Consider the following 14,804-nt stretch of genomic DNA (forward strand, 5'->3'; position numbering starts at 1 on the left):
ATGCATGCAGCATGGGGAATAAACAGGGAGAACTGGAGATCTGTGTGCGGTCCCAGGGCCATGATCTCATTGCAATTACAGAGACATGGTGGGATAGCTCATGACTGGAATGCTGTCACGGATGGCGACGTGCTTTTTGGAAAGACAGGCCAGCGGGGGCATGGTGGTGGAGTTGCTCTCTATTCGCGAGAGCAACTGGAGTGTATTGAGCTCTGCCTAGGGGTGGACGAAGAATGTGTTGAGAGCTTATGGGTAATAATTAAGGGGCAGGCTAATATGGGAGACACTGTTGTGGGTGTTTACTACAGACCAACGAATCAGGAAGAGGAAGTCGATGAGGCCTTCTACAGACAGCCGGAAATAGCCTCACAATCACAGACCCTGGTTCTCATGGAGGGCTTCAATTACCCTGACTTTTGCTGGAAAGACAACACAGCCAGGCACACACAGTCCAGGACAATTCTGCCCAGCACTGGCGATAACTTCTTGACACAGGTGTTGGAGGAACCAACAAGGAGAGATGCGCTGCTGGACCTTGTGCTAACAAACCAAGAAGAACTAGTTGGGGATGTGAAGGTTGGGGGTAGCCTTGGCTGCAGTGACCATGAAATGGTGGAGTTCAGGATCCTGCATCGAAGAAGCAGGGCAAAAAGTAGAATTACAACCCTGGATTTCAGGAAAGCTAACTTTGGCGTCTCCAAAGACCTACTTGGGTCTTTGGAGGGAGTACTTGGGAGGAATCCCATGGGCTAAGGCTCTAGAAGGAAGGGGGATACAAGAGAGCTGGTTAATATTTAAGTACCACTTCCTCCAAGCTCAAGATTGGTGCATCCCTAGGAGCAAGAAATCAGACAAAGGTGGCAGGAAACCTGCGTGGATGACCAAGGAGGTTCTGAAAAAAACTCAGGTGGAAGAAGGAATTTTACAGAATGTGGAAACAGGGACCGGTCACTTGGGAAGAGTACAGGAACGTTGTCAGAGCATGCAGGGATGCAATGAGGAAGGCTAGGGCCCACTTGCAATTAAATCTGGCAAGGGATGTCAAGGACAATAAGAAGGGCTTCTTCAAATACATCAGTAGTAAAAGGAAGACTAGGGAAAATGTGGGCCTGCTGCTGACTGCGGTAGAATCCCTGGTGATGGAAGAGGCAGAGAAGGCGGAGTTACTGAATGCCTTCTTTGCTTCAGACTTTACTGCTAAGGCCGGCCCTCAGGAATCCCAGACCCTGGAGGTAAGAGTGAGAGCCTGCAGTAAGCAAGACTCTCCCTTGATTGAGGAGGATCAGGTTAGAGATCAATTAAGTAAACTGGATATCCACAAGTCCATGGGTCCTGATGGGATGCACCCATGAGTGGTGAGGGAGCTGGCAGATGTTATTGCAAAGACGCTCTCCATCATCTCTGAAAGGTCATGGAGAACAGGAGAGGTGCCTGAGGGCTGGAGGAAAGCCAATGTCACTCCAGTCTTCAAAAAGGGCAAGAAGGAGGACCTGGGAAACTGCAGGCCGGTCAGCCCCACCTTCATCCCTGGAAAGGTGATGGAACAGCTCATCCTGGATGTCATCTCCAAGCATGTAGAGGAAAAGAAGGTTATCAGGAGTGGTCAACATGGATTCACCAAGGGGAAATCACGTTTGACCAATCTGATAGCCTTCTATGATGGAGCGACGGGCTGAGTACACGAGGGGAGAGCAGCGGACGTTGCCTACCTTGACTTCAGCAAGGCTTTTGACACAGTCTCCCATAACATCCTCATACGTAAGCTTAGGAAGTGTGGTTTAGATGAGTGGACAGTGAGGTGGATTGAGAACTGGCTGAACAGCAGAGCTCAGAGGGTTGTGATCAGCGGTGCATAGTCCAGTTGGAGGCCTGTAACTAGCGGTGTTCCCCAGGGGTCAGTACTGGGTCCAGTCTTGTTCAATACATTCATCAACGACCTGGATGACAGGACAGAGTGTACCCTCTGCAAGTTTGCTGATGATACAAAACAGGGAGGGGTGGCTGACACACCAGAAGGCTGTGCCGCCATACAGAGAGACCTGGACAGGCTGGAGAGATGGGCGAAGAGGAACGTAGTGAAGTTCAACAAGGGCAAGTGTAGGGTGCTGCACCTGGGGACGAATAACCCCATGCACCAGTACAGGTTAGGGGCTGACCTGCTGGAAAGCAGCTCTGTAGAAAGAGACATGGAAGTCTGGTGGACAACAAGTTGACCATGACCCAGCAATGTGCCCTTGTGGCCAAGAAAGCCAATGGTCTCCTGGGGTGCATTAAAAAGAGAGTGGCCAGCAGGTCGAGGGAGGTCATCCTCCCCCTCTACTCTGCCCTGGTGAGGCCACATCGGGAGTACTGTGTCCAGTTCTGGGCTCCCCAGTTCAAGAAGGACGAAGACCTACAGGAGAGAGTCCAGTGGAAGTCTACAAAGATGATGAAGGGAATGGAGCACCTCTCTTATGAGGAAAGGCTGAAAGACCTGGGTCTGTTCAGCCTGGAAAAGAGAAGACTGAAAGGGGACCTCATCAATGCTTATAAATATCTAAAGGGTGGGTGTCAAGAGGATGGCATCAGACTCTTTTCAGTGGTGCCCAGCAACAGGACAAGAGGTAACAGGCACAAGCTGGAACACAGGAAATTCCATCTCAACATGAGGAAAAACTTCTTTACTTTGAGGGTGGCAGAGCACTGGAACAAGCTGCCCAGAGGGGTGGTGGAGTCTCCTTCTCTGAAGGTGTTCAAAACCCGCCTGGACGCATTCCTGTGCAACCTGCTGTAGGTGAAACTGCTCTGGCAGGGGGGTTGGACTAGATGATCTCCAGAGGTCCTTTCCAGCCCCTACCATTCTGGGATTCTGTGGTACCTTCTATGACAATACCAGCAATCATGTGTGGACCATCTTTCCAATGCAACAGAGTTGGATGGTTCAACCCTGCCTGCAGCCTGTTGTGCATGAAGAAACATACTCAGAGGATATTTTCTGCACACAATTTAGGCTTGTCCTCATTCGTAGCCAGCTTTGTGTGCTGGTATTTTGAATCTTCAACCAATGTGCTTGTGCTATTGTTAGCTATCCATTCCTTCCTCAGTCCATCCGTGCACGCCTCTTCACAGGGAGAAACTAGCTGTTGGAAGACAGAAGAGCAAAGGCTGCATACCCACCCAAGTCCATTCAGAGCACAGTGAGATCTAGTAGAGACTTTTTATCCCTAGGGCTATCCTTTGGGACACTTTATCCTGCAGGGTTTTGAATCAAGCCGCCTTGAGCAGTGCTAGAAGCACCATGTCTGGCTGCGCCTTTTGTAGTTGTGACCGAGTAAAACTTCATGATCTGTAATGCACAGGGATTCTGTCACCGTCTAGTGAACCTTCTCACCTTGAGCTCCATAAGGACAGCACACAAGCAATGCCTCCACTCAAAGCTCCATCCTCTTTTCCTGGGTAATTAGTTAAGAACAGTTCTTAGTTCTGCTCTGAGTTACTGGGCTCAAGCTTCACATGGAGACTTGCCCAGACTGAGTCACAGATACACTTTCCTGTTGTTTCCTGACTCGCCTTTGCAGGACGTCGTGAGTGGTTTAATCCTCTGCCAGCAAATACCAACAGCATAGATGTTTTCACCTACATACTCACTCACCAGGGAAGAGCAAACACCAAAAAGGTAAGAGCAGTGAAACTGCTTGAATACGTGCAGCAGGAGGTTGTTTGGTTTAGAGTGATACTACTCTTCATCTGTTTTTAATTTGCATCTGTGAGTTTCTGTGTTGCAACGACTATCTTGTGAAATGCCCTGATAGAGAAATTATGAAAATTCCCCCATCTCCATGTGTTGTGGGCAACACCCAGGATATGGCATTTTCTGCACCCCAGATCAGACAGCAGTGTGTGAGCTGCCCTAGCGCAGTCTCCTGTGCAAGACAAAGCTTGTATTCGTGGCCATATCGGTAACGTGGACTCTTGGTGGGGAAGAGTGATACTGTGGCAGAGATAATGAATCGCCGAGGGAGAGTCAGCCCTGGAACTGCAGGTAACCACACCACCTTCCTTTCTCTTGTCCTGTAGAAGAAGGAGCGGGTGGGGGAAAATACAGGGCTGGGATAGACAATGGCATGGGGCAGTGGCTGGCCTCATACCAGGAGAAGGGGCACAGGACAAGAGCAAAGCAACAGATGAGGGAACTGGGGAGTGCCAGGGCGGGGAGAATGACCTTTTTCCCAGAGCCGCGGGGAATAAAAGTCCAGGCAGACTATGGCCTGCCATCCTCTTCAGTGCTTCTTCTGTAAACAATGAGACTGAAGAGTGGTGTCCTACTGTCGTTGTCCAGGTAAAACTACCTGCACCAAGCTAAGCACAAGTCACTGCTCCCACCTCTGGTGTCTCTAAGGAGAACCAAGTGAGGGCTCTCCAAGACAGTGCCCATTCTCCCTGTGGGAACAATATTTTCTGCGCATCTGCCTCTGCAAACACTGAGCTGGACGGTCACTCCTTTGAGTAACTGTACACTACTGAATAAAAGGTCGCGGGGAATAGAGCCAAAATAAAGGCAGCTGAGAGAAAGGAGATTTAAAGAGAGATGAAGAGAAGAGAGGTACAGTAAGAGCATTCAGTGGGAGACAGGGGAAGGCAAAAAGACAGGGGAGGGCAGCAAGGAAGACGTGTTGGGGAGAAAGGCGGTGTGACAGGACAAAGAACGGAGGAGTGCAGTTTGGGAAGAGTACAGGCAAGGCTTGTGACAAAAAGTGAAATAAAAGAGCAGCTCCAGGGCAGCCCCCTACCCTGCCCATCTGAACTACTGCTAGTGACAGGCAGCAGGACCTGGTTGCAGCAGGACCTGGTTACAGCACCTGTGGGGCTCCCCAGTCCTTGGAATAAGGGTCCCAGCAGGTTGTTGGGGTCTGGAGCCACCTGGGCTGTCCTGCCCCCGACTCTGGGCTGGAGGATTCCCATTCTTGCCTTGTGTTTTTCAGCCCCAGCAGAAGAGAGAAGCTGCTCCTGGCTGAACCCCTGGGTCTTCCTTGTTTCTGTCCTTGCCATCAAAACTGCCTTTGTAATCATCTGCCTCGGTGGGTTCCAGGATCTCTTCATTCCCCAGGATGAAGGGAGTGGTTGACTGCCTTGTGTCAGGTGGAAAGACAATATCCTAGGCTCTCTGCCAGCAGGTGAATGCCCTTCACTGAAACAGCCGGTTCTGCTGCCCCTCTCCCTGCTCTGTCCTCTTAGTCAGGGCTAGGGTCCCTTCCACAGTTAAGGTTTGTTCCCTGGCAGGGCCTTGGCACTGTTCCTCTCACTTTCCCACCTGCCTGAATAAAGCCGGTCCTGGATGAAACCAGTTAGTTTCTCCCCTCCCACCAAGAGCTGAGAAGTGTCTTTAGTATCAGAGAGCATCTAAGTAGGTTCCCTGAAGGCTGGCTGTTGGATGTTGGTTCTCCTGACCTCTCTCAGAGCTCCCTGTGACAATGTTGGAGCCAAGGTGCGAGTGTGATCGCCTTGGAAACACTGGCACCAGGGCTGCCCATATTTTAGCAGGGTGGGGGTCAATCCAACAGAGTTCTCCAGCCACAGTGCCCGGACCGACCAAAAGGGAAATCCTTTGCTTGTGCTGTCCTGGAGTATCATATTGCTCTCTCATGACCCTTCTGTGCTTCTTCTTAACTCCCTCGGGTGAAGCCTCAACACTAAACAGTTCTTGATAAAGGTAAAAGTTACAAGGAAATTTATCCTGCCACCTGCCTCTGCTCAGTCATAGAATCATAGAATCACAGGGTTGGAAGGGACCTCTGGAGATCATCTAGTCCAACCCCCCTGCCAGAGCAGGGTCACCTAGAGCAGGTTGCACAGGAACACGTCCAGGCTGGTTTTGAATGTCTCCAGAGTTGGAGACTCCACCACCTCTCTGGGCAGCCTGTTCCAGTGCTCTGCCACCCTCAGGGTAAAGAAGTTCCTCCTCATGTTTAGGTGGAACTTCCTATGTTCAAGTTTGTGCCCATCACCTCCTGTCCTGTCCCCCGGCACCACTGAAAAGATTCTGGCCCCATCCTCCTGACACCCACCCTTTAAGTATTTATAAGTGTTGATAAGGTCCCCCCTCAGCCGTCTTTTTTCCAGACTGAAGAGACCCAAATCCCTCAGCCTTTCTTCACAAGAGAGGTGGTCCAGTCCCCTAATCATCTTGGTAGGTCTCTGCTGCACCCTCTCCAGCAGTTCCCTGTTCTTCTTGAACCGAGGAGCCCAGAACTGGACACAGTACTCAGGTGCAGCCTCAGCAAGGCAGAGTAGAGGGGGAGGATGACCTCCTTCGACCTGCTGGCCACACTCTTCTTGATGCACCCCAGGATGCCATTGGCCTTCTTGGCCACAAGGGCACATTGCTGGGTCATGGTCATCCTGTTGTCCACCAGGACTCCCAGGTCTCTTTCAGATGAGCTGCTCTTCAGCAGGTCAGCCCCCAACCTGTACTGGTGCATGGGGTTATTCGTCCCCAGGTGCAGCACCCTACACTTGCCCTTGTTGAATTTCATAAGGTTCCTCTTTGCCCATCTCTCCAGCCTGTCCAGGTCTCTCTGTATGGCGGCAGAGCCTTCCGGTGTGTCAGCCACCCCACCCCAGCTTTGTGTCATCGGCGAACTTGCTGAGGATGCACTCTATCCCCTCATCCAGGTCATTGATGAATATATTGAAGAGGATTGGACCCAGTACTGACCCCTGGGGAACACCACTCGTCACTGACCTCCAACTAGAATCTGTGCCCCTAATCACGACCCTCTGAGCTCTGTCTTTCAACCAGTTATCTACCCACCTTACTGTCCATTCATCAAGCTCACTCTTCCTAAGCTTCCCTATGAGGATGCTGTGGGAGACCGTGTCAAACGCCTTGCTTAAGTCAAGGTAGACCACATCTACCGCCCTCCCGTCATCTATCCATCCAGTCATGCCATCACAGAAGGCTATCAGATTAGTCAGACATGATTTCCCCTTGGTGAATCCATGTTGAGTACTTCTGATAGCTTTCTTTTCCTCCACATGCCTTGAGATGAAGCCCAGAACGAGCTGTTCCATCATCTTTCCAGGGGTGGAGGTGAGGCTGACTGGCCTGTAGTTCCCCGGCTCCTCCTTCTTGCCTTTTCTGAAGACTGGAGTGACACTGGCTTTCCTCCAGTCCTCAGGCACCTCTCCTGTTCTCCAAGACCTTTCAAAGGTGATGGAGAGTGGCCCAGCAATGACTTCCGCCAGCTCTCTCAGCACTCTCGAGTGCATCCCATCGGTGCCCATGGACTTGTGAATATCTAATTGATCCCTCACTCGATCCTCCTCAACCCAGGGAAGTCTTCTTTCCCCGTTACTTCCCCCAGTGCCTGGGACTCCTGAGGGCTGGGCCGAGCAGTAAAGTCTGAAGCAAAGAAGGCATTCAGTAACTCCGCCTTCTCATGGCTCCTGTCTCATTCAACAGTGGGCCCACAACTTCTCTGGTCTTCCTTTTGCTTCCAATATACTTGTAGAAGCCCTTCCTGTTGACCTTGACATCCCTAGCCAGGTTTAATTCCAGGGCAGCCTTGGCTTTCCTTGTTTCATCCCTGCACGCTCTGGCAACATTCTTGTAATCCTCCCAAGGGGTCAGTCCCTTCTTCCACTTATTGTAGACTTCCTTCTTCCACTAGAGCTTTTTCAGAAGCTCCCTGTTCAACCATGCAGGTCTCCTGCATCCCTTGGCTGATTTCTTTCTCTTAGGGATGCACCGATCCTGAGCTTGGAGGAAGTGGTCTTTGAATACCAACCAGCTTTCTTGAGCCCCTTTGCCTTCCAGAGCCCTAGCCCACGGGATCTCTCCAAGCAGTTTCTTGAAGAGGTCAAAGTTAGCCCTCCTGAAATCCAAGGTTGTAATTTTACATCTTGTTGTTTTGTGTATAGTCCCCATGATCCTGAACTCTATAATTTCATGATCACTACAACCTAGGGTGCCCCCAACCTTAATGTCCTCCACCAGTCCCTCTGTGTTTGTCAGTACCAGGTCCAGGAGTGCTCCTCTCCTTGTTGGCTCCTGCACCACCTGTGTCAAAAAATTACCATCAATGCACTGGAGAAGCCTCCTGGACTGTTCGTGCCTGGCTGTGTAGCCTTCCCAGCAGATATCGGGGTGACTGAAGTCCCCCATTAGAACCAAGGCCTGCGATTGCGAGGCTACCTTTAGCTGTCTGTAGAAAGCCTCATCGGCTTCCCCATCCTGATCAGGTGGCCTCTAATAAACACCCACAACAGTGTCCCTCATATTTGCCTGCCCCTTAATCCTTACCCATAAACTCTCGACCCTCTCATCATCTGCCCCTAGTGAGAGCTCGATGCATTCAAATTCTCTCTCACATAGGGTGCAATTCCACCACCATGCCTCGCTGGTCTGTCTTTCCTGAAAAGGACATAGCCATCCATGACAGCATTCCAGTCAAGCGAGCTGTCCCACCATGTCTCAGTAGCTGCCATGAGATCGTGGCCCTGCAACCGCACACAGATCTCCAGCTCCTCCTGCTTATTCCCCATGCTGCGTGCAATGGTGTATAAGCATTTCAGAGAGGGAGTCGTGTGTGTAGTTTTGACCCTTGAGATGTGGTGTGCCTTCTGGCTTTCAGAAATACTGGCACACTGGCCTATGAGCGCTGAGCAACTACGCCCTGGCACCTCACCAGCAAGCCCAGTACCGTCCCCACCCCCCTTCAAATCTAGTTTAAAGCCCTATCAATGAGCCCTGATAACTCTTTTCCTAGAACCCTTTTTCCCCTGGAAGTCAGGGTTTTCCCGCCTGTTACCAGCAGGCCAGGCGTTTTGTAGATCGGGCCATGATCAAAGAACCCAAAGTCCTGCCGGCAGCACCAGGCTCGGAGCCAGGCGTTGATCCGCTGGCTCCTCCTATTTACCCCCTCGTCATTCCCCACAACTGGGGGATAGGCGAGAACACAACTTGCGCTCCCGATCCCTTGACCAGGCGTCCCAGGGTCTTGAAATCTTTCTTCATTGCCCTTGGACTTCTTGTTACCTCGTCGCTGCCTACCTGAAAGAGCAAAAGTGGGTAGTAGTCCGAGGGCCGTACCAGGGAAGGAAGCATCCTCTTCACGTCCTCGACCCAGGCCCCAGGGAGGCAGCAGACCTCCCTATGTACCGGCTCCGGCCTGCACATTGGGCCTTCCGCTCCCTTCAGCAGGGAGTCACCTATGACAAGGACCCGTCTTTTCTTCTTTACCGCAGAGGTTTTGATACAGAGGGAGGTCTGACTAGGCCTCGCTGACGCCTCCAAGGTAGGAGAATTATCGTGCTCGTCATCATCCAGGTTCCTCTGCAGAGCACTGTACCTGTTAAATAATAGCACCTGGGAAGATGGCGTACTCGCCAGGCAGTCTCGAGTGCGGCGCCTGTTGCGCCGTGCAGGAACTTCCTGCCATTGGCCCCTGTCCTCCAGGTCACCACCTTCAGTTGAGGTGAGAGAGGACAGGGAGTTCTCTGTTGCAGGGGTTCTGTCTGCCTGCTGGGTTTCTGTCGTGGGATGCAGGATTCTACTCCAAGAATCTACCTCCCTTTCGCATTCCCTGATGCTCCTCAACCTACGTACCTCCTCCCTGAGCTCCATCACTGATCGGAGGAGATCCTCTACCTGGGCACCTCTCCCACAGGTGTGCCCATCACTGCCATCCGACACCTGCGTGAGAGCAGGGCACGACCTACAGCCCGATGTCTGGGTGGCAGCAGGTTCCCACAGGAGCTCCATCTGAGAGGCTGCATCAGACCTGGTGGTTGTGGAGCTCATGGATGCCACAGTCTTCTTGCGAGTAGTTACCATTGCTGCCTGGCCGGGTCGGCAGTCTTTCAGCTCTATCCTGCACGAACTGCCGTGCAGACTGCTGTGATTGGGCTGGTGTATCACTCCCCGTTTGGCCGCCCTCTTCTCCAGCCCAGGAAGTACATGCTTGTCCTGGTGCTCCCGGGTGGTTCCCTGGGTCACACCCAGGCAACGCCCACTCGCTGCTTGTCTGCCCAGCGCACAGCGAACTGGTCCTCATGGACAGCGTGCTTTTCCCAGGAGTTTCTCTTCCACTTGGTGAAACGATAAAGGAACTTTATCACTTTTACCTTCTTGATAAAAGTAAAAACGGTGCTCTAAAACTGCAATGCCCAGGAAGATTAAGAGGGAATGCACATTAATATTCCACCTTTATTAAGCTTATCCCATGACTTCTTTGGCCCTTTCCTGACCCCATCGTCAAAGGACATCTAAGCTGGCTTTGTCAGCTGGGAAAATGAGTCAGCCAGCAAAGGCGAGAGGAGCTCGTCTGTTTAATGCCTGTTCAAAGGCAGGAGTGACAAGTAGTGGGAGCAGCAGCCTGCTGTTTCTCATCTCCGTTTTCAATACAGATTTCAGAGCTTATTAACGTAACAGAGTCTCTGTGGGGGCTCTAAGTCAGAAGGTGGAGGATAGGACAGTAGCACTTGCCTTCTCTCTCCTCTCTTCCCAGTAGTTTTCCTTCATGGAAGCTCTGGCCAGTACAAGATTCTGCTCCAGAATGCCACAGAATGGCGCTGCGTCCCCAACGTATCTGCAAGCAAAAGTAAGTGATTCTAAGAGCCTCATAAGCAACACTAAGAGCCTCACCAGAATTTATTCTGGTGCCAGTCAGCCTCTCGGATTGGGAATGTGATTGTCAGCCAGAGATGGATTGTTTTAAGGAAGGAAGATGGAGAATTGCGGAAAGAAAATGCCATACTGCACAATTTTACTTAGGATGCTATGAAAACATGTTCTGGGCCAGTGGAAGAGGGTGGGTTGTTCCAGATCTACCTTTGATCACTCTTCCCCTCTCACTGGCCCTCACACAACCCCTCAACTGCTAATCCAGTTCTCTAATCTAGCTGCAAGTGCTTCATCCTTTTGTAAGGGCTGATTCAATCCAGCTCCACTCCCTGCGCTGGCTCAGTGCCCGTTCACACAAGCATCAGGGCCGGTGCCAGGGACAGAGGTAGGAGTGGTAGGGGGATGTTTTTGCGCAGTGTAGAGTAGCTGGAGAGCTGGGCTGCAATCACACAGCAATGGCAAGAGTTAGAATTCCTGCGGTGCAAATTCCCAAACTCAGTTCAGAGATCCGTTCTCACTTGTGCACTGCGTTCAGGAACAGGCTGCAGTTTGCACAGGGGCTAACCCATACGCGTCGAGTACACCTGAGCTAGCTGTTCATACTCCCTTTAGAGTCCATGATAAAAAGGTGTTTGCGGGTACAAAATAAGCATGGTCCACCTATTCTTGTGGTGGACATCTATGGAAGGCCAGGCAGGCTGTGTTCTACGCATGCTCGATTTACTGTTCCATGTAAAAAAACCCTGCCTAGCTCCACGAGGCACAAGCAGGCCCGTCAAACAGCAGACAGCCTCTCCCAAACAACACACTTAAGAATTCAGGAGAAATTGTCCAGCATTGCTTAGTCATGTGGGATAACTTTAGCTTTCACTCTGGAATTAGGAATGGGTTTTACAGAGCACATGATGGCTACAGGCCATCCTCCAGCAGTTCAGCGAAAGATCAGGGTGAGCAGCGCAGAGACAGAGAGCTCCAAGTTCCTCAGGCTGCTTGAACTTGATTTTGCATATTGTTTGGTGCTCTCTAGTGCCATGGTCTCTCTCTCTCTCTACAGAGGTACATAATGGTGTACCTTGAGTGGATGTAATATATAAGAGCACAAGTAGGCTAACGAAAGTTTTGGTAGCTGTTCCACTCACTGGACTCTATTCCCTCCATTTGGTGCCAAGAATGGGATGAGAGACTTTGTGCTGTGAAGGCATCTCTTGAAGGACATGAGATTACCTGGATCCACCTTGCAGTGTGAATATGACGTGTGTGTTTGCTGTGAGTGGGCTGAAGCACTGGCTTGACAGGGGCACAGTCACTGCATGCAATCCCCTGAAGAGCTGCTGGCTGGGAAACCCGAGAGTCCCTACGAGGTCTGTAATTCAGAGCAAGCATCTAAGGTAGGAACAATACAGACCAGGGTGTATTTGTTTGTTGACCTTATTGGATGAACTTTTCAGCCTGATCTATTCTATACAGAAATATATTCAGGGTAAAATATATTCAGACCTTAGATAGAGGTATGTAGCCTTAAAGCATGTAGCCTCATGCTTTGAGAGAATATATCTGTGGGTTTAATCTGTCATGTGACTTTCTGGCTGTAAGACAGATCTCTAGGAAAATCTGGCTAGGTTTCCGCCCTCCCTAGGCAGCAGGGACTGCCTGTGGTGTCCGCAAGACTGTCAGAGCAGTTTAGTGTACATGTCTGTCAGTCTGCATGAGTCAGGAGCTAAACGCTTGGACAACATTTCTCTGATGGAAGTGTTCCCAGAGGAGCACGAGCCAACTACTTCCCATCTCGCTTCCTCAGGAAGGGTAAGGCAGAAACTGTGTCTCACCAAACAGAGGTTGCATGGACATGGCAGAACAGGTAGAGAAAGGGAAAGGCGCTTCAGGCAGGGGCCTTGTGACAGGAGCCTCTCAGGCTGTTGACAGCTTTACTTGTGGAGCACAGAAGAGAGCATTTAGCTCTGTCTAGGTTAAAGGCATGGTTCCGACCCCTCCCCGAGCACCTGGGACCCTACACTGAGCTCACTAAGATGAAGGACAGCACATCTTGTTCAAAAGCGGGATTTTTTCCCCCACAGAGGGCTGGATGTGCTGCCCAAATGGCTGGAAATGCTTTCAAAAAAGCTGCTATTATCTGTCGACTGATAAAATGTCCTGGGCTGAGAGTGTGCAGAACTGCACTGGGATGGGCTCCCAGCTGGTGGTGATCAACAGCAAAGCAGAGCAGGTAGGTGCAGGGCGGAGGGAGGGGAAGGGCAGCCAGACACACAGTGACAGGCCCTGGAGGGGACCCAGATCCCTTCCTTGCTCCTGCAGGGGAGGGGGGATGTCCTTTCTGCACCCCTTCGGCACCGGCTCCCCTCTGCCACCAGTCCCACCCCACAGGAACTCCTGCCACCTCCCTCTGCTCAGTCCTGCACCTCATGGATGTTGTGCTTTTTCCAGGAATTTATCTTCAACTTGGCGAAAGGAGTGTTTGCTAACGCCTATGAAAAAAAATACTACATAGGCTTAAGTGCTTATGAAAGTGGGCAGTGGCAGTGGGTGGATCAGACTCCATATAAGAAGTCAGCCACGTGAGTATCCCGGGGAGAGTGAGGAAGGTCCTGTTATTCACAACCCTCAGTCCAAGTGACCAATACACTCTCTAAGGAGGTATGTGTCAAAGAGGGGTCTCTGTCCCTAACTGCACTGTAAGTCAGAAAACTTGACTAGTTTTCTAGTCAAAAACATGACTAGTCTTTGCCTTGCCAGAGCTCCTGATCTCTGTTACAATAATCTTGCCCGTTCTCTTCCACAAATGTTTAGGTGACTTCACTCCTGCTGTCGTGCATGCCAATGCATTCTCAATAGAGGAACTTTCTTTTACAGGTTCTGGAAACCTGGTGAACCCAATTTACTCTTTGCAGAAAAATGTGCTGGAATTCACATCAAGGGAAAAACAGACCCGAACACTTACAGTAACTGGAACAACATCCTTTGCTTTACAAGTTGCTATCGAATTTGTGAACTGGCAGTCAAATTTGTCTGAGGAAGGAAACTCCACTTTGGATGAAGGACCTGAAGGAGTGTCCTTGAGAAAGGGCAGCTCATGAAGGAGACAATGGAAAGCTGGCCTGAGCTCACACAAATGCTTTCCTTTGCAAAGTAGGATGAGCAAGCCTGACACAGAATCCCAGCTCCGAAGGACCTCAGTTCCCAGCCTGTGCCCCTGCATCTCTTTCCAAGATGGAGACCAGTCCTGGATGAAATCACTCCGACTGATTTCAATAACCTCTTGTGCCCCTTTTCACTCTCCTCCTTCTCAGGTGGGCGGCCTGAGCCTCCAGTACTTTCCCTGACTCCTTGTCCATTTGATATCTCAATGATGCGGAAAAGGCCCTCTCTGTTTCATGGAAGGATACCGGTCCTACAAATCACTGGAGCAGTCAGCGGAGTGTGCTTGGCCCATCCCTAAAGGCAACAATGATTCATGGCTTATCTTTAATGTTTCCTTCTTCCTTCAGCATATTCTGTGTTGATAAGTTAAAAACACCCCATACCAATAAAAGTTAATTCAGCTCTTTGTATGAGGCTGTCTTTTGAGCGACAAGTCCCAGCCCCCTGCCAGCCCAGCCTCTCTGCATGGAGGTTTTAACTTTTCGGTGTGTTTGGCACCCCCAGGTGAGGATGTTACTGTGAATGCGCTGCACTGGCTGGGGGCAGGAACAACCTAATATTCATCTGCAGAGCATGTAAGAAAGGCTGTGAACCCTTTTGGAGAATCACTTGTGAGGGAAGCAACACAGCAGGCACAAATCAGACCCACAAAAGTCTTGAGCAAATGCTCTGCTTCCCTCAAATTCCCCAAACCTCTGTCTGTATATTCTTCCCCTTTCACCAATGATATCCATGCTCCCTGAAGAGCTGGGAGTTTCCAGATGGAAATAAAAATACACCCCGAAAAATTAGTTCTGGGTGGTTTTTTTTTCTTTTATTCATCAACTATCGGAGCACAAATTTATGTTATTTCCACCTGAAGCAATGCATTTACCACGTTTCTGTTTTAGCAATTGGACCAAAAGCTTGGCTGTTGCAACATGTTGGCCTCCCGTTTTCTAAAGTTACTGGGGTCTTTTCACAGTGGAGAAAACTTTGTTGTGCAGTCCAACGTGACAGCAAACGAAAACATTGCAATGGACTTCTCTTTTTGATTTACCCCAAC

General features: G+C 50.6%; 1 protein-coding gene across 2 annotated transcripts; it reads left to right on the top strand.

Moving 5' to 3' along the window:
- Positions 1-3,455: 3,455 nt before the first annotated feature.
- On the top strand, positions 3,456-14,489 carry LOC128904440 (C-type lectin domain family 4 member E-like). Of its 2 annotated transcripts, XM_054188773.1 has the most exons (7): positions 3,456-3,655; positions 3,865-4,021; positions 4,962-5,057; positions 10,488-10,580; positions 12,679-12,827; positions 13,046-13,176; positions 13,472-14,489. In XM_054188773.1, the coding sequence occupies exons 2-7, from the start codon at positions 3,985-3,987 to the stop codon at positions 13,629-13,631; spliced, it is 666 nt and encodes a 221-aa protein (XP_054044748.1). In that variant the 5' UTR covers positions 3,456-3,655; positions 3,865-3,984; the 3' UTR covers positions 13,632-14,489. The 2 variants fall into 2 exon arrangements, with proteins under 2 accessions (XP_054044748.1, XP_054044749.1); XM_054188774.1 differs by lacking the exon at positions 4,962-5,057 and having other exon boundaries at positions 10,491-10,580.
- Positions 14,490-14,804: the final 315 nt, after the last annotated feature.

Source organism: Rissa tridactyla, chromosome 1 (genome assembly GCF_028500815.1).
Source record: "Rissa tridactyla isolate bRisTri1 chromosome 1, bRisTri1.patW.cur.20221130, whole genome shotgun sequence".
Taxonomy (NCBI): Eukaryota; Metazoa; Chordata; class Aves; order Charadriiformes; family Laridae; genus Rissa; species Rissa tridactyla.